Source organism: Akebia trifoliata, chromosome 8 (assembly GCF_017979445.1).
Source record: "Akebia trifoliata isolate Shusen 1 chromosome 8, ASM1797944v1, whole genome shotgun sequence".
In the NCBI taxonomy this organism is placed as follows: domain Eukaryota; kingdom Viridiplantae; phylum Streptophyta; class Magnoliopsida; order Ranunculales; family Lardizabalaceae; genus Akebia; species Akebia trifoliata.
In genome coordinates, this window is record NC_141382.1 from 50,288,168 (window position 1) to 50,306,912 (window position 18,745).

The window sequence follows — 18,745 nt, forward strand, 5'->3', positions numbered from 1 at the left end:
AATATATTACGACCTTGAGAAGAATTTACAAATCAAGCTCATGACCTCTTATTTTGTGGATATTCATGTGGGGTGGTTGTGTTTGAAATTAGTGATTCTCTATATGCACACAAAATTATGAGGAAACACTATTATTTTACTTCAGAGATTTTGGACTTTAACATCATTTTTCATTATCATACACCAATCCTGTAATTAAAATAAATGGGTAAATATATATATATATTATATATATATATAGAATTGGATTCATAACCTAAGTCCTAAACCTAGTTTTGTCTTATATGATTTAAAAATTTCGGAATGAACTGATATTTTGTGAGGATGATGAAAAGTTGATTACAAATTATTGGTCTACAATTTTTCAACTTGTAAATTAGGGTTAGAAATTTCATAATTTTTTGTGAGAATAATCGCCTCACCATAGAGACCATCTTCACAAAAAAATCAGCTCATTCCAAAACTTTTACCCATATAAGACAAAACACTTGGTCTTGAACTTTGACAACGAAACGCTACCCATATATATATTCAAGGGACATGTGTAAAAACAATCGTTTTTCAAAATATGGGTTAGAAGTTTCAAATTGAACTAATTTTTTGTAAGGATGATCTCTACGATGAGAAGATCATTTTCACAAAAAATCAGCCTAATTTGAAACTTCTAAATCCATCAGAAGTAATTTACAAATTATTGATAAAAAATCAATAGTCCACATTTTAAATTACTTTTGATGGAGTTAGAAGGTTCAGATTGGACTGATTTTTTGTGAGGATTTTTTCATCATAGAGATCATCATCACAAAAATCAACTCAATCTGAAACTTCTAACTCATATTTTGAAAAATGTTTATTCTTTACTTATGTCCCTTGAATGCTTCCCTGTATTATATTATATTATAAATATATTATATAATATATATATATAATATATATATATATATATATAGGGTGGCATTTAAAGACCCTAAAAAGAGCCAAACATTTTTTTTCAATGTATGGGTTAGAAATTTCGGGATGGACTAATTTTTTGTCCGGATGATCTCCTTGATGTAGAAATCGTACTTACAAAAAATCAACTCATTCCAAAACTTCTAACCCCATCAAAAGTGGACAGTCAACGATTTTTCAATTTGTAAACTAGGGCTAGAAATTTTGAAATTAACTGATTTTTGGTGAGGATGATCTCTTCATCAGAGATTATCCTTACAAAAAATCAACCCATTTTGAAACTTCTAACCCCTATTTTGAAAAATGTTTGGCTCTCTTTAAGACATCCGCACACTTCCCCTATATACATATAATTTTAACTCTCTTTTTCAAACCCTAAAACAAGGGGGAGAGCAAGAGAGACCATGGGCTATAGGTAGGTGTAGAGTAAAAGAGAGGGAGAGGTGGATGGAAGATTTGGAAGAAGAAAGTAAGTCGTGAAGAAAAATCCCTAAAGAAGACTTTAAGAGAGAGGGAGCACATAAAAATGACTATTTCTTTCAAGAAAAAAGGGACTCTATCGGTATTAATTAAGAAGAAGAAAGGGTAACATATTTCAAGAGATTTTGAATAATCTTTATCAGACTTGAAGAAAACGAGATCCAAGATCTTATTGTTATTCTAAATTCCAATAAATAACCCATAACACCCCCCCCCCCCCCCCCCCCCGGTTCAGTCTCTTATTAATTGATAAGAAGAAAAAGTAATCCATTTCCAAAATAACAATACCCCCCCCCCCCCCCCCCCCCGGTTTCAGTCTCTTATTAATTGATAAAGAAGAAAAAGTAATCCCCGGTTCAGCCTCTTAACAGATGTAGAACTGAAAGATGAGAGAACCCTTACCCACCTACCAAAGAACAACCCAACTTACACAAATGGCTAAACCATCACACCAAAAAAGTTAAATTGAAGCGGGCATGCCAGTATGATGTGGTTCCCCAGCCAATAGAGAAACTCAGATTTGAAGCCTCATCTAGAACAGGCAAAGTTCAGATCTTGATCATCGAGATTCATCTTCTAGGTTTCGGAATCCAGTAGTGAGATCTTCATGGAGCTTAGCAAACTTTGCCACCAGAGTGGCCTCTCCTTCTGCTGGATCCTCGAATTTCTGAGACCTGTAATGTAATATAATCACAGGAATTTGCAATTAAAATACGCTTTCGTACCCAAGACAAAGATAACTAGGGCAACTCGTCCCAGTCTTAGAGACAACTTGGTAAGAGAGTGGATCTGAATCATCAATCACATCAACTCATCCCCGATCTTAGGTGACTCGTCCAATATTATGAAAATATCAGCCAGAGTACATAAAAACTCAGCCAAGTCAACCTGGTTGGATGTTTTCATATATACAATAATCAATTTTTAATTATTTAAATGTTTGTAATTATTATAAAGATAAGAATTTTTCACTGAGCATCTACTAATCCACTTTATAATAGAGAAAAATAATAATTATATGCATTATACACTGTTACTTACACTAAGCGGTAGAAGTGATCTCCCAGCCGGTGCTTGATGTGGCTGTAAGTTATCTTCTGTCCATCCATATTGGCTCCCCGCTCCACCGCCTGCGAGTTCAATCTCGTTAGAAGTGTGAAAGAATTACTTACAGATTTGAACTTTAGTATGACATATTTTATCAGTAAATAAATTTTATTAGAGATAACTATTTTTTAACACAATCATGAGTGAGCATCTCACGAGGTATTCGATAATGAATAAGGAGGTGATACACATTCCCGTACTACAAAGAATACACCTATTTGGAATGGCTACCTCCTTTGCTTTTAAGTGGTCAATTGTCGATACCGTGTCAAGCATGGCCCTCCACATGAAGAAAGCAACTTTTGGTGGACACTGCTAATTGGGGTTTCAGGATGCACTTCACCATTGTTTGTCCTGCCCAAATGATGGTGAAGTGTGCTTAATTACCCCCAAATTCTTACGAGTATAGATTCAAAGCAACTTTTAACAAAAATAACTATCTACATGTCCACATTGTAGCAAATATATAGAGAGAGCAATGCTTTCAAACGTGAAGGCATGGGGAGAGGTGCGCTTCAGCGGCTGGCCTATAGTGTGAAGCATCAACCTCCTGAGCACTTGTTTTCAAATGAAAACTAAAAAATAATAAGTACTGGAATAAGTTACGTAAATGTAGAATTTTAGAAAACAATTATGGCAAAGAAATAAACGAAAAGTTTTATCCTATGGGTTAATCGAGATTCGATTATCATTTTACTAATGGTGAAAAAGGATTCATGTTGGACAAACCAATACTTGGGAAAGGTGCAGTTGGCAAAAATAATGATGTAAGAGCTACGAAGACCATAAAAGGAACAGACGCGATAAACTGACTTGAAATTCACTCGCTTGACATGGCATGTGCATAGAACCATAGATATTTTTCTTCGGGATACACAACGAATAAGATATATGTTTTTGTGCACATGCCACGTCAAGTGAGTGAATTTCGAGTCAGTTTATCATTAGTCAAAAAAGAAAAGAAAATTAACCTTTTAAGCTACTACAAAATGTCACCACTAGCATATGCAAGCAAAGTGCCCAACTATGACATGAAATATTAAAAAGGTGTAAAAAGCATTGGGCATCTGTCCTCTGAAAGCCGCAGTGGATGAGCCACATACCTCGAGAGCTTTTATGCCCCTTTAAATACAACATAGGGCTTTTATGAGGATGGTCCAGCCTCCTAAAATACTGATATAGAGTATATAGGTTTGTCAAAATCCAATTTCACCGCATGGAGTATTTAAAACTCTAATCTACTATATGGTTCAGGATATACAGCTTGGGGCTTATATTTGGACCCTTTTCTCTCTCAAAACAAGATTTATTTAGGATTAAAAGAAAATATAATATCGTGGTTAATAGAAAAGATTACAAATGAAATGTTAAAAGAACTATAGAAAGTAGAAGATATAAAAGGCACCACCTGATTTGCCAAATTATAGAAATGGATAATGTTGCGCATCATCCAGACAGACTTGTAGAATGGGCAAAATTTATCATATCTGACATGATCAAGCAACATAAATTCATAAGAAAAACACACTCTATGGCTATAAACCAAAAAAGATGTGAAATTCACCAGAAATGTCATATAACAATAAAAATGATAAACTTACGGAGTAAATGCATTCTGAGCCAGATAGTCTTCCCTCAGAAGCTTTGCAGTCTCTAGTGTGATCTTATCTGTTTCTGCTAAAGCATCTTTTCCTACAAGCTGCAATATTAAAAACAGACGTGTGCCCATCAATGGTGAGGGTATTTTAAAGAACCGAACCAAATAATATTATATTATTTGGTAGATTAAAAGAAAAAGACTATGATGAAAAATCCTCCCCAGCCAGCGAGTTACACTTGACACAAAGGCAGGGGGATCGTGATTCGTGAGTTGTCCATCCACTGAGCAGCAATCACATATGATAGCTTGCCAGTTAAGACTTACCATTAATAGGGATAATCCTAACAATCTAACCTTATAACATTTTTTCCTGCTTGTCGGTCATTTTTTCTTAATATATGTAATTGGATGATTTAGAATGTTTGATCCAAAGGATCTCCTAAGTGAGACCCATCATAAATGGGTAACAAACCTGCAATGTCACACATCGGCACAAGTAGGGAGGATGGCCCTTCTTCCTATATCCTCAAATACTGACCCAAGTATCCCTCGAACAAAAGTTGGATAATGGGCAGTAGGCAAAGAATAACAAAATTTATGACAGAAAATTTAAAGCAAAAAAAAAAAAAAAAACATACTTGGACGATTTCATTCAGGTCATCTTCTCTCTGCAGTACTTCACGAGCTTTCGTCCTAATGTTAATAAAATCTGGATCAAATCGTTCATAGAAAGCCTCTAAGGCCTGGAAATGCAAGAAGTTATGTGAGGAACAAACTTACAAACCAATCAACAACAAAGAAATTTCTTATTAAATGTGAAAAGTTGAGGGAAAAATGAATCTAGAGTGTGCAATATATGGGAAAACATTTCAAGAAAGCACACCGTTGAGTACTTCGAATAAGAAATGAGCCAGTTTACAGATGGGAAATGTTTTCTCTGAGCAAGTTTTTTGTCCAGACCCCAGAAGACCTGCAAGAAATGATTAAATAAGGTAAGCTGAAGTCCAACTTCCAGAAAAGAACATCTAGAACTTGCACATGAACAATTTTGTCACTGCAGAAGAAGATGAATCAAGGAACATAATAACCTATCCTCTTATTCTAAACATCACACATGAATACACCTAGTGGGTTGAACCAGGACATGAAGGGAAAGTTCAGATTTGGTAGTGGGTATGGATCCTCAAAAGACCTTCAGAATGGTTCAGGTACATTGAGTTTGTCTCCTATATTTGTTGGCTGGATCTAGATTACTGATTGGATGTGGATCTTGGGCCATTCTACCAGTTTCCTAACAGACCTGTTGAAAGACGTGTAAGATTAAACATGGAGTCAACCTGCAATCAATAAATGGTTGGTCCGACCAAGAATTTTTCTAGGTTGAAAATTTACCAATCAATTGAAACCTAACCATTGAACATGCAGCCTTCATCTAAAATGTTCAAAAGCTATTCTTAGCATTCAAAAGAATGCAACAGGTCAAATGACTAGGGACTAGAGTATCTGATTGAATCAATTTCTGGACTAAACGACCATTTTTACCAATACCAACCAATTGGTGGTTCTGATTTAGTGTGTCGAGCAGTCAGGTTTAATCTGGAACCATTATATCAAGAACTGATCAGATACTAACAATGTGTAAAAGATGGATCCAGATCAGACCAAATTCATAAGGTTTGCAGGTGATGGTCCTGGATAAAGAATGAATACCATGTGTAGCAAGGTAAATGGATCCAATCCAATGATTTTATCCATCCCAACGGGACCCACACACGAACAATCACCCAATTCTCAATCATCGAGGACATGTGCTACCTTTTCAGAACAGGAGATGGGATGACTTCTTCCTATCCCCCATCCCGACTTGAGTAGCGTTGCAAATGAGAGAGATACATAGGGAGTAGGGACTATGATGAAAAATGGGAGGTTATTGTTACCTGGACAATACTGAGGGTTGCAGACGTTACAGGATCAGAGAAATCTCCTCCCGGAGGAGAAACTGCACCAACAATTGTGACACTACCGGTACGTTCAGGGCTACCAAGGCATTTAACTTTACCAGCACGCTCATAGAAAGAGGCCAACCGTGCTGCCAGGTATGCAGGATAACCACTATCTGCTGGCATTTCAGCCTGAATAAGAAATTATGTGCAACCACGAGAGAGAATAAAACCACCAAATACATTTGATAATATGATGAACTCAGAAATTATGCAGTTGATCATAAAAGAAAAGTATATGCAAAACCGCATCTCTATAAACCAAGTTAAGCTGTGAGAAAGAGTTTTTAGAAAGAAAAGAAAAAGAAAAACAAGAATAGATAACTCTTTACAATCCAGTCTATCATCCGGTTAGAAGTGAGCCTGTTCCATTTTATTCTGTTAATTTATTCCACCTAACTGTTCCTGTACACTCTTTTGAACTAGTCTGTCCCCAATCCCATCTCCTAGTTAACTATTAATGTTTATATTGCACTTCATCCTTCATATTTCATTCGTTTATCAAAGAGGCAGTTCAAAAATAATTCTCTTTTGATCACTGCTTAAGAAACCAGCCGTCTAATTTTAAATGACATGCCCTTTTTCTTTGTTTAGTTGAAACAGAATTCCAATAGTTTATGATAAAAACAAAATGAAAGGACTAGAGGAGATATAAACACAAGGAAAAAAGAATTATAAAATCCAAAATAAAAAGTAAAAAAATCTACACCAACCACGCTTCTCTGCCAAACAATTGGCTACATCAACTTTTCCAGTAAGAGAGAATGATTATCCATCCTCTAATTTATCAGGGGGAAAAAGCTATCCTCTAGATAGCACCTGATGTGCTCCAAAAAATTACTCAAACATCATGGTAGACAACTCAATTTTCCCCCCTGATAAGTTGTGAAGACACCATTAGATGCCCAAGAAAAGATTTTAAAATAAATGATCTACCAGGAAGAATGTTTCATCCCTTAGAAGGGTGTTAAACCATTGCAACATTTTGGTGATTGCTTGCTATCATTCCTCTATTGTTGGAACAAGTTAGCACAAATAAATCACGAGAGTTCAATGAACAACAATGTGCAACTAATGTAGCACCTTCAACATACTATATTCCTGCATTGTCACGAGGAGCATGAAAGATGTATATATCTACATAAAGAGATACAAATTAACAAAAATCAAAATGATAAGTTGACAAAGAGTAGTCGTAGCGATGAAGATAGAAATAGAAAAACAATTTGCACTGATACTATAGAATAAAGAAGTATGCCATATCACACATAAGGGGCTGTATATTTTCCAAAAACAAAAAATTGCCATGCTGCACCATATAGAAAAGCAAAGAGAGGTAATTACCAGACGCCCTGATATTTCTCGCAATGCTTCTGCCCAACGAGATGTTGAATCAGCCATCATACTGACATTGTAACCCATGTCTCGGAAATATTCAGCTATTGTGATGCCTGGAAACGCAATACTCGCATCAGTAGCTGGCAGTATAATTAGCTATGCGTAATAGAACTGAATGTTAGGCAGTCAAGAAACATCATGCTCACCGATTGATATCAGCAGTGATAATGATGTTGAGATAATTAGCGAAAGAAGATTTGATAACTCTTGAATTAACATGATATGGCTTTGAATGGAACTAAATGGAGGAACAATATTGGTTTAGCCAACCCCATATTTTTGGGAGAAAACACTTGATGATGATAAGTTAATATATGCCTATATATTAAGCATAGATGTGGATCCCCCCAAGATGAAAAACAATGGGTTGAGGAATTAAGTTCATGAGCTTCTTTTTAGGATCTAGGCCAGGATCGTTTTTGCAAAATTCTGCCACTTAGATGAACCCTTTTGTATCCTGAGAATTAACTTAATAATTCAAGCCCTAAATGGATTTTATGAAGTTTGCATCTTTCGAATTTTGAAAAATACTTATCCAAAAAATTCAAATAAAAACAATAATACAAAGGTCCAGGAAAGATGCAGATGGAACAATCTTAAGATTTCCATGAGTTCGATACTCTTACATAACTTGACAAGTCTTTCCTGGTCAAGTTAGTCATTGATCAAGTCAGAAGACAAAGTTACCAAGTCTCTTAAAACAAACCACAGTCATGTCACTCAATCATAAATTCTAAACTATCAAAATGCCTTCGGATGAGATTTTATTTTATTTATTTATTTATTTATTTTAATCTTCCATATGAAATAACAATACAAGTACCATGGGCATGACCTTTTAAAGGACAAAATATCTAAACTAATCTTCATTATCAAAGCCGTATTCCAAAAATTTAGGTTTGGCAGTACAAATCGTATTTCCTCCATTCAACAACGTTTAAAGCGATGTCTTTAGTTAATTCAAATATGACAAAATGATAAATAACAGAAGCAAATCCAATCAATAAAAAATGAAGTGCATCGCATGGCTATACTTCATCAGACGATTTGATAAGCCACATGGTGAGAAGGAACAAGATAGCTCCCTGTATAAATGGAGGCCTCCCGAGCAGCCACTGGCATGTTCGAAGTATTAGCGACAAGTGTAGTACGCTTCATGACCGATTCTTCACGACCATCAGGCAATGTCATTGTCAATTGAGGAAAATCCATAAGAACCTGAATAATTAAGTGATCAATAGTCACCATCTCCAATATTAAAATACCTTGCCCATGTAATAAGGACATGGGATGTCTGCATCATTGTCCAACACAAGTAAATGGTGTCTCAGAATTTTTTCTTCAAATAAAAATAAGGAAAGACATGTATAAAAAGCTAAAGAAAACGTTATATTCACCATAACTTAATAAGGGCAGGTTTTTATCAAACCACTGTTGCTTTTAAGAAACTAATAAATTGACATATGGAGGACAGATTACACCAACCCTCTTTTAGAAATCATTTTTTAGATAAAAAATTAAAGTACAGGATGACACTGCTGTAAGTTGTAGATGTATGTTAGGGTATATCCATAAGTCAATACATGACCAACATGGCAGAAATCCTGAAAGTGTTGTGTCCTTGTTATATAATTTCTAACAGATGAATAAAAGCACAAATTAACACAGACCTCTGCCATTTCGTTTCCTCTTTCTCCACAACCAACATAAACCACGGTATCAGAATTAGAGTACTGCATACAAACACAAAAATTATTCATGATAACTCCAACAGAAATAAAGTTCCAAGATATTAAGTCTCTATAGGAAACCCTATGTAAACTACTTATCAGAAATAAAAAATTCCAAGGTAAACTAGCAACAAATTTACCTTAGAAAGAGCTTGACTAATAACTGTTTTTCCACAACCAAACGCTCCAGGTATAGCACAAGTCCCTCCAAGAACTGAAGGGAAAAGGGCATCAAGAACACGCTACAGAAATCACAGAACAAAACCATCAGGAAAGAACAATTCTTAATGAAGCATACATGAAATTCATAAAAAACAAAAAAAAATTTTAATAAGGCAATGCATTGAGTATGTATGCCACCTGCCCAGTTAGGAGAGGTGTATCAGCGGCAAGCTTTGATGCAACAGGCCTAGGTGTACGGACAGGCCAAGTCTGCAAAAGGATTAAGTGCAAACTAATTTCAGAGATATTTTGCAGTATCTAAAAACAAGCATGTGATGCAAGACAAAAATTCCAAATGACAACCAGAATGTAACAAAGCTAATAACCTGAAGCATGGAAAATTGTTTCTTGACACCTTGGAACTCAAGTTCGAGCACAGTGTCCTGCATACACGCAAAACAGGTCAACCATAGTTGATGATAAAGAACCTTCATATGTTGTAGTGGTCAAATATTACAAGGGTTCATTAAAACTTTCAGAAGGGACTGGGAGACATGCGGAGATAAGAATATAGGAAATGCAAAGGAAAAAAAAAATCAGACAAATTGGCACTAATTATAAATAACGTACCAATTTTAGTATCAGAAATATGCCCCCACATCAATGCACAAGTAATATGGGATGTAAAAGTAATAAAGCAAAGTCTAATAAGCAAATGCCGTAAACTACTACTAAATGTAAATCTATAAACATTCTCTTCAACAATCTCAAAACATATAAAAGACTGCCATCACAACTCACAAATATTTATACTGAGATTGTGTGGCTTCGATGCTAGTTACAAGCCCAAGGGACAAAGCCAAAAAAAGGTTTTTAGACACTTGATCTTAATGATGCTCTCAAAGGCTTCGAAACTTATTAAACATTTACTATTATAGTGAGAGAAGGCAGGGGTTGATGACACCAAAATTTTCTTCCAAAAATGCCCCATTAATACATTTATAACTTTCTAATTGTTAGGATCTTTTTTATTAAAACAACGAATAAAAATGCAAATGCATGACTCATATATCACATTAGTTATTTCGGCGGGTCAGTATAGCATTGAAACATTGTATGGTAGCTGCTTCTTCACCGTTCAAGCAACAGTTTTGTATCAATCGTCTTTCTTGTTGGTGTCTTATCTACTTAGGAGCTGTCTTACTAGCAGCTATCCTTGCTTCAAACTGACTTAATAGGGCTGGCTAGAGGAGCTTACAAAAACATCCTTTTAATCTTCAATTATATAATGAGCTAAGGCTTTGATACAAAGTTAATTTGTTGAAATCTTTACTATTATAGGAAGAGAAGGTGGGGTAAAGGTTGTTGAAACCGAAATTTTCTACCAAAGTTGCCCCCACAATACATTTAAACCTGCTAAGTGCTATCTATTAGGGTCGTTTTGGTAAAAACAAATAAAATTGCAAAAGCATGACTCTCATGACCACGATAGTTAATTTTAAAAATTACAAAAATATCAATTTTAATAATCAATATTATATTGAGATAAGGTATGATAACAGAGTTAATTGTTGAAATTATAAAAATACCCCTGCAATATATTAATTATAAACTATGATATAAAAGTAGATTATCTAACAAAAAAATTTCATACAAGTACATTTACACATGCTACCCAATAGTGTATACATATGGATGAGGAGAGAGAGAGACCTTCAATGACTATTGACCAGCTGGGGCAACGTATGTGATCTTTCCCATAGAACCGGGAGGAAGCGCAACATGGTGTTGCATCAAACTGTTCTCAAAGACAGTCTGCATCACAAAGTAATTCAAGAATGAACATGGATGCAACTTAGAAATATGCAGTTTAATGCCACCATATGTTTTCATAAGCAACCTCCAAAATTTCTGCACAATAAGTTTAATGTTATCAAACTTACAGCATACAAGTCTCCACCAGTTAGAAGATCTCCCTCTCCTGTAACCAGAAAGAAAGTTCAATGAAACAGTAACAAACTACCATCACACTAAAAGTTACCAAAAATTGTAAACAACAATAACTGATTGTATGTCTAAAGACTACCTAATTTTTTAGGTTGGAACTCCCACAGGATATCTTTGTCGAGGGCAGGGACAGAAACACCACGAGGGATATAGACATCGCCGGAGAATTTTGCAATTGTTTTCAGAGGCCTCTGCATTAAACCAGGAAAAAAGCCAATCATACTTAATAATAGAAGCGCCCAAATCACAACCAAATTGAACAATATTGATTCAATAAATTTACTAGCATTGGAATTCTGAACAAACCTGGATACCATCAAAACTGTTTCCCAAAATTCCAGGCCCCAACTCCACCGAAAGAGGCTGCAATGATAATGGGAAAATTGTAAAATGAATCAAATAAAATGCTCAATCAGTAACAAAGGCAAAAGAGAAACATTCATAAATACCTTGTGTGTGCGTAGAACAGGGTCGTTCACTGTCAACCCAGCCGTTTCTTCGTAAACTGAGATATAAAAAAAGAAGCAATTTTTGTTCGTTAAATTTCAGTTTCCTTTGATTCCAACTCAAAGATTATATAAATGTTATACAAATTCAAGAGAACACAAATTAAGGGAACACAAGGTTTACAAAAGACTTCACAAAAACAAAGGGAAAGCACTAAACAGTAGGGAAAGGTCATTGGAAAGATCTTAATTAAATACCTTGGATGGTAGCAGAATCTCCTTCCAATCGAATAATTTCCCCAATAAGGTTGTCATGACCAACACGTACAAGTTCATACATAGCAGCCCCTGCCATTCCATCTGCAACAACAACTGGGCCCGATACCTGTCAAATGATATGGAAAATGAGGGAGAGAAGAAGAATCTGCCCAACTCAGCAATTTTAGGAACACATTATCTTTTGGATTACAACCAATATTTTAAATCTCAGCTTTGCATTCAATTTAAGTCCCAGATGATATTGAAATTCAGTTTCTGAATTTCAAAATCTCCATGTACAATACGGGACATTCTGCATAGCCATGGTTTGTTAGTCAAAATTTTCAAGAAAATGTAGGTGTAGCTCCAATATGCGATAAACTAAGAAAAAGTCGGCTGAGATGGTTTGGGCATGTTCAATGAAAGTTGATTTTACATCCCCGGTTAGAAGAAATATTCAAGGTGAAGGTCCTAAAAATGGGAGAGAAAGAGCAAAGGAACGTGGATGGAGACAATGGAAGTAGATATGAACTCTCTCTCAATAACAAAGGACTTGTCTTTGGACAAAGTGGAACGGAGGAACATGACTCGTTTAGACGACCTCAAATCTTTGGGATAAGGCTCTGTTGCTGTTGTTGTACATATTTCTTGTGGCATTCAGTGTACATGTTCTAAAATGGAATTTCCTTGAACAAGAGGTAGAAAACCTTAACCACATATGTTTTCATGTCGTTCTTCTGAGATAAATCCAATCAAGTATTAAGTCTATCAAGTATCTAGAGTTAGAAAATTTTTGTTTGTTGGATTTCTATGAAAGCATTCCATTGCTTCTTTCTATACATTTTCGATAAAACCATATGAGAAAATTCTGTTTTTCTTCATTATGAAGAGAAACCAGGATAGAAGTTCCACAAAAAAAAAGGTGGAATAAGAGATGAAAAATGAATAATGATTCTCTGGCGCCCCTATGATATACGCCCCATCACAGAACTGTAGATCATTTGCCTCATGATACGCAGAATTATAAATCTTTTCTTGTGGAAAAGAAAAAGATCAAAGAGAGGAAATGATATATTACTCGGAGAGAGGGGAACATTGGGTAGAGCTTTTTATCACTTTTTATGAGCTTTAATGGAGTTCATATAGCTTTGCCATTTTTTCAAAGCTCCAATGGGATTTAGAGACTTAAAATTTTGGGCAATGATACCACAACACCATTATATTATGAATAAACACCGAAAGTGATTTTATTCCATGGTGTGATTTTACAATAAATCCCTCATTATGTTTATTCACAACATAGTCAAAAAAAATTTATGCCATTTTTTTAGGAGCTCCAATAGGATTTAGAATTTTTAGCCATTTTTTACAAGTTCAGTGAGATATGGTGTAATGTTTAAAATAAATATATAAAAAAAAAAAAAAAATTGTTGACCAAGTCAACTACGGTTGACTGGGTCAACCATTATTGACTCAAGTCAAGTCAACTATTGTTGACTCAAATCAAGTCAATTATTGTTGACTAGTCAAATAACTTTGACTAAGATCTTTTTAAGAAATTCTAAAAGAAGAATTAGAATTTTTGTAATATCTAGATATTTTTTTTGAAAATATCAAATAAGATATTAGCTGATTTTTTGTGTGTTGTTTCATTTTCTTTACACAAAGAAAGAAGAGAAAAGTAAGAAGAAAAAAACAAAGAAGAGAAAAGAAAGAAGGAAGAGAAAGAAAAGAAGGAAAGGAAAAGAAAGAAGGTAGGCTCTTACAACTCTTTATAATAGTTTTAGTAATTTAACAAAATATATATATATTGCTGATTTTATAGTTGTAAAAAAAAAGAATTTGTTTTATTTTTAAAACAATTCTGATTTAATAATTTTAAAGCTAAAGTTGTTTTGTAAATTTTTTTAACAATATGCATATACATTATACATGTTTTATACGTAATTATATATGCTAAAAACAAAATACAGCAACTATGAAAGTTGCTGTTTTTGTATTAAATTGACAACATATATGCTAGATAGGATATAAAAAAAATGGTTGCTTTATACATACGTTATACGTGTTTTATACGTATTTATACGTGTTAAATATAAAATACAGCAACTATGAAAGTTGTTGTTTTTATCTAATATTTTACTATGTATACTTTAATTGAATGCTCAAAATATTTGTTACTTTATATGTATTTTATACGTACTTTATACGTATTTTTGTACTTGTCAAGAAGAAAATACAACAACTATATAAGTTGCTGTTTTTACATACAATACATATATTTTGTTCACAATTTTTTATAAACATACATGATTTTTGAATAAGTTAAACTGGTGGACAGTTTACTTTAATCATTTTATTGATGGATTTCCAATATATGTTTCTAATTAAAAAGTTGGGTAGAAAAGTAATTTATTAAAATAAATATGAGAACAAGTTCTCAATTGAATGTCATGCTTTTAAAATACCCAGTTAGTAAGATGCTTCGGCGTATGCCGTATAAGACATGAAAATCAGAGAAAAGATGAAGTAATACTTCATAAACTGTGTAAGACACGAAAGAAAGAAAAAGAAAAGAAAAATGAAACTGTACATTTAAGAGTGGACTGGGTATTTAAAACACGTGTATGTTTTACTTTTATTACGTTTTGAAAAGAAAATAAATACTTATACGTAGTATTTTAGTGATTTATTAAAGAGATTGTGAAAACCTATAAAGAATAACATGTGGTGACATTTTCGGAATAATGTGTTATTCTAGGATAACAGTTGCGTTGTTTGAGTTCTTATGTATTATGGGATGCATAAGAACACAACATCACAACAGGAATCTGGGAATTTCTTTTCTATCTTTAATAGAGAACAAGATGTAGATAGTTGTATGATTGATAGAGAATATCGAGGATCACACGCACGCCAGATTGGCATAGATGAAGATGGCTAGTTAATGATCATTAATAATCTAGAATAGTCAAGAAAGAATGACCTACTTGATTTGGCTCGTTTCTTAAGGTCTTGGTCAACGGCCAACCTGAGCCGGAAAACAGTTACCCAAATTATGGCAAAGGCTGACCATAGAATCAGGAACTAACGGTGGGGTTCCACACTGGTGAAGTAATGGAATAATCGTATTTTGACTGAGATGTTCACATCAGTCGTGACCCTCAACTCTCTATTATAGCACTCTATTATTTGATGTTATATTATGAACAATTGTTTCGTCAAATTTTAAGTGTTTCAATTTCCTACTAGACTTTATGATATCAGTGTTCAATTATTTTCACTTATGTGTTGAATATCAAATATGCATGATTTATGAATTCTTAGAATGTTTAAACTGCATATAGGATGCTGTTATTTAGAATTGTAAGATTCCCCTATTGGGTAACTCCCCTGTTACTCACCCCTACGACATCACAAATTTCAGGCGCACCTGGTTTAGGTGATCCTTCCGAGGAGGCTCAGTGTCAGGGCCTTATAGATGATCAGTCCAAGCTTCCAGAAGTGGAGCATGGGTATTACTAGTAATGGGACTTAAATTAGAGTTAGGTTTAAGTCTTTAGCTGTCGTTTTTGTTATGTAATTATGAACATCATATTATGTCATTACTGTTTTATGTATATATGTTAAGTGTTCTGATGTTTGAAGATACGTATCTGTTCTGTTGAGTAATGATCAGATATGACATATAGTTATATTATTTGTCGTTTACGTTTATGTATTGATTATCGTGATATGGGTTTTATATCATGCCTCGGGATTCAACTTGGGAATCATGGGGATATGGGTTGAGTTTTTGGGGCGTGACATATGGGAACAAGGAATCTCAAGTAAGAGAGATGCAGTTGGGTAGAGTTTTGAAAGGCATTTGAGAATATTGAGTTTGAGTAGGATTTCGATTTCCCTTCCCATACTTATAACTCATTGGGACCCACCTTTTCCATTTGTAGTCCAAAAACATGTGAGACAAACATGTCTGAGCTGAATTACATTGTTGACTCTAACGTTGGATAATCAAACATGACCCTTTGAGTAGAGGTGCAAAGAGATTATACACAAGCACATGCATGCTCAAGCCACCCCAAGCCTGGTCTAACTCGAATGAGAACATGGGCGTGGACCGCTAGTTCTATTGGAATGTGGGTTGTGCTCTAATGACCCATCTTTTTTGCCAAAAATACATTTTTCTTTACAAAATATTTTTTTTATATCCCTTTTAAGTGGTGGACCACATTGTTAATGGTATACACACTAAAGCCATTAAGGGTTCTGTAGCAACCTATCCCAAACCTGACATTCTAGGAAAGGTACCTTTTGGAATTCTTTGTTATGTACTCTTGTTCTGATTTCTCTTTACAGATTCACAGCTACAAAATCTATAAACAATGTTACAGACTTATAGGGAACTAACTTCTCTTGTTTTCTCCTCCTTTAATTGCCACCATTTTAAAATACAATCACACTAGAGCTTATAACTTATTTGGGGCTTATTATGTTATGATCAGAACCTTACTCGATTCTTTTGCAACATAGTTCCGTAGTAATTTTGTTCAATCCGAATTACTATAAATTATCAGGGCAAGGATGATCAATCTGACAAAAACTCAGATTTTTATAAAACAAAATAATCCAAATCTTTCCAAGAACATCAAAATCATTGTAAACTCAATTTCAGTAACAAAATAACAGTGGCAAGTAGAAATTGGAACTACGATAACATCAAAAGAATCAAATACACAGAAAATAAGCATCCAATTTTCGAACACTAATCTTTTAAAAAAAATGATTAAAAATAGATTACCTTGCGAACGTAACCGTACTCGCTTTCCTTCTCCGAATCCTCAAATGTCGTCATTCGAACTCCATTAATTGACGGCATTTTCGTGGACATATCCAATCCGATTCAGAGATAGCGATGGAGAAGATCCGAAACCTGAATTCGAAGATCTTAAGAGATGAATCGAACGGGATATAGTGGAAACCTTAGGGCTTCAAACAATCTCCAGAGAGAGAGAGTTGGCGCTTCGACAGCAGCTAAAAACAAGGATCCAAAGCCGGGCTGACCAGAATAAAAATGTCGAAGATGTGTACAGTTTCCAGCCATTTTTAGTACTTCTTTTACTGAATTGCCCCTATATTTGTTGAAAATTATTTAACAATACCACCACCACATTGGTTCAATTTTGTGAAGAAAATGAGAAAATTTTGGCTCTCGTGCAAACATCTTAAGCTAAATAACAAATATGAGATTTTTTTTTCTTCAGATTTAATCTTTTACGGTTAAACATTATTCAAAAAGATAAATCACTTATCAATTTTCTTTCAAAAAAATTACCTCATTTTGCACGAAACACTTTCATTCGTGAACTAAACTCAATGACTAATGATAATTTGATGCTATTTTTTTCGACGCCCCCATGCTCTTCCTAACCTGGCAATTTCAGAATCATAAGTCTTTTTATTGTGTATCCTGAAGTGAAGGATCTACAATTTTATAATGGGGGCGTACCAAGAGCGTCTGAAAAGGGAGTGTCAGAATATCATGACTCAAACTCAATTGCAAACTAACCAATGCATTGAGTGCAGTGGTCAAGGCATCTCTCTAAAAATGGAGAGAGGGTCTTGAGTTCAAGTCCACTCATTGACCACTCACATGGTTTTATCCTTGTTCACCTGATATGTATGGTTTGTGGGGATTTAAACGAGATATGGTGCACTAAGAGGTCAATTGCCTTGTCCTGCTAGTCAGATCTACGAGTCTGGAAATCTTGTAAAAAAAAAATCAATTGCATACTAACAACAATTTCATTACTTGATAACCCCAACGGCAAATTAATTTGTTTTAAGTGGAATGGATTTAAGATTTTATAATCTATTTTTTTAATCATAACGTAGTGAATCGTTCCATGAACTGGTTTAGTTCAAACCAGTTTGTAGTTCGATTCCTTTCAAATGAACTGGGTATCCTTGATTCGACCCCAAAATTGGGATCTTATAAATGCCCCCACCTTTCCATTTTAACTTAAAATAATTAAAAACCATTTTGATTAAAAATCAAGAAAATTGCAATTGATTGAAAGTGTGTTAATTATAAAAATATTATTTTTACTATGTAATATTCAAAAAATCTTCCATCAATAATTTAAATTATAAATAAATCATTTTAATACATGTGTATTTGCACATGCCACCTTTTAGTTTACTATAATAAGAAAAGGCAAAGTCGGAGTTTGTCTCACAATAATAAGATTTAAAATGCCAAAGCCTAATCATCATCAAGTTTTTTTTTTTTGGTTTTTTTGGTTTTTCAAAACAAATAAATGCTTTAGTTTAATTTTTTATATATAAATTATGCTATCTTTTCAAAACTAATTAGGAATGTAGATATGGATACTTTGGTCACTCTAGGAAACAATTAATCAATAATAAACGTTAAGGATACTATGGTAAAATTACAACGATAGTGAAGTATAATATAAATGTTTTACGTGGCACAATCTCAGTGCCCTTCAAAATTATATACATTTCATAATAATTAATTCTTTGGTATTGGTAGAAACGTGAAAGCCTTTAAAGCCCTTCAAGTCGTCACCAATCACTCAATGG

General features: G+C 34.2%; 2 protein-coding genes across 4 annotated transcripts; both read right to left on the reverse strand.

Moving 5' to 3' along the window:
• Positions 1-1,948: 1,948 nt before the first annotated feature.
• LOC147397557 (V-type proton ATPase catalytic subunit A-like) lies at positions 1,949-11,225 on the reverse strand. Of its 3 annotated transcripts, none has more exons than XM_086449326.1 (14): positions 11,142-11,225; positions 9,815-9,871; positions 9,627-9,698; positions 9,407-9,508; positions 9,207-9,269; positions 8,621-8,754; positions 7,483-7,588; positions 6,076-6,270; positions 5,022-5,108; positions 4,777-4,881; positions 4,140-4,237; positions 3,947-4,025; positions 2,473-2,561; positions 1,949-2,105 (listed from the first exon to the last, which is right to left on the reverse strand). In XM_086449326.1, the coding sequence occupies exons 2-14, from the start codon at positions 9,821-9,823 to the stop codon at positions 1,991-1,993; spliced, it is 1,254 nt and encodes a 417-aa protein (XP_086305452.1). In that variant the 5' UTR covers positions 9,824-9,871; positions 11,142-11,225; the 3' UTR covers positions 1,949-1,990. The 3 variants fall into 3 exon arrangements, 2 of the variants coding, with proteins under 2 accessions (XP_086305452.1, XP_086305453.1); XR_015180269.1 differs by lacking the exon at positions 11,142-11,225 and adding an exon at positions 2,770-2,892 and having other exon boundaries at positions 2,083-2,105; XM_086449327.1 differs by lacking the exon at positions 11,142-11,225 and having other exon boundaries at positions 8,621-8,830; positions 9,815-9,870.
• On the reverse strand, positions 11,145-17,341 carry LOC147397558 (V-type proton ATPase catalytic subunit A-like). The gene is made up of 7 exons (XM_086449328.1): positions 16,941-17,341; positions 12,140-12,266; positions 11,885-11,940; positions 11,750-11,798; positions 11,515-11,626; positions 11,372-11,409; positions 11,145-11,243 (listed from the first exon to the last, which is right to left on the reverse strand). The coding sequence occupies exons 1-5, from the start codon at positions 17,028-17,030 to the stop codon at positions 11,523-11,525; spliced, it is 426 nt and encodes a 141-aa protein (XP_086305454.1). The 5' UTR covers positions 17,031-17,341; the 3' UTR covers positions 11,145-11,243; positions 11,372-11,409; positions 11,515-11,522.
• Positions 17,342-18,745: the final 1,404 nt, after the last annotated feature.

What these genes read in the sequence shown, in the direction of transcription:
- LOC147397557 (XM_086449326.1), bottom strand. An exon ending in TTAGTCAAGCTCTTTCTAAG is followed by an intron (nt 9,270 to 9,406) that starts GTAAATTTGTTG and finishes GTTTGTATGCAG; the next exon opens with TACTCTAATTCTGATACCGT. An exon ending in GAGGCCTCCATTTATACAGG is followed by an intron (nt 7,589 to 8,620) that starts GAGCTATCTTGT and finishes TGCGTTTCCAGG; the next exon opens with CATCACAATAGCTGAATATT.
- LOC147397558 (XM_086449328.1), bottom strand. Translation starts at nt 17,030, where the DNA reads ATGTCCACGAAAATGCCGTCAATTAATGGAGTTCGAATGACGACATTT. An exon ending in CTGTTCTACGCACACACAAG is followed by an intron (nt 11,799 to 11,884) that starts GTATTTATGAAT and finishes TTATCATTGCAG; the next exon opens with CCTCTTTCGGTGGAGTTGGG. An exon ending in TTTGGGAAACAGTTTTGATG is followed by an intron (nt 11,627 to 11,749) that starts GTATCCAGGTTT and finishes GGTTTAATGCAG; the next exon opens with AGGCCTCTGAAAACAATTGC.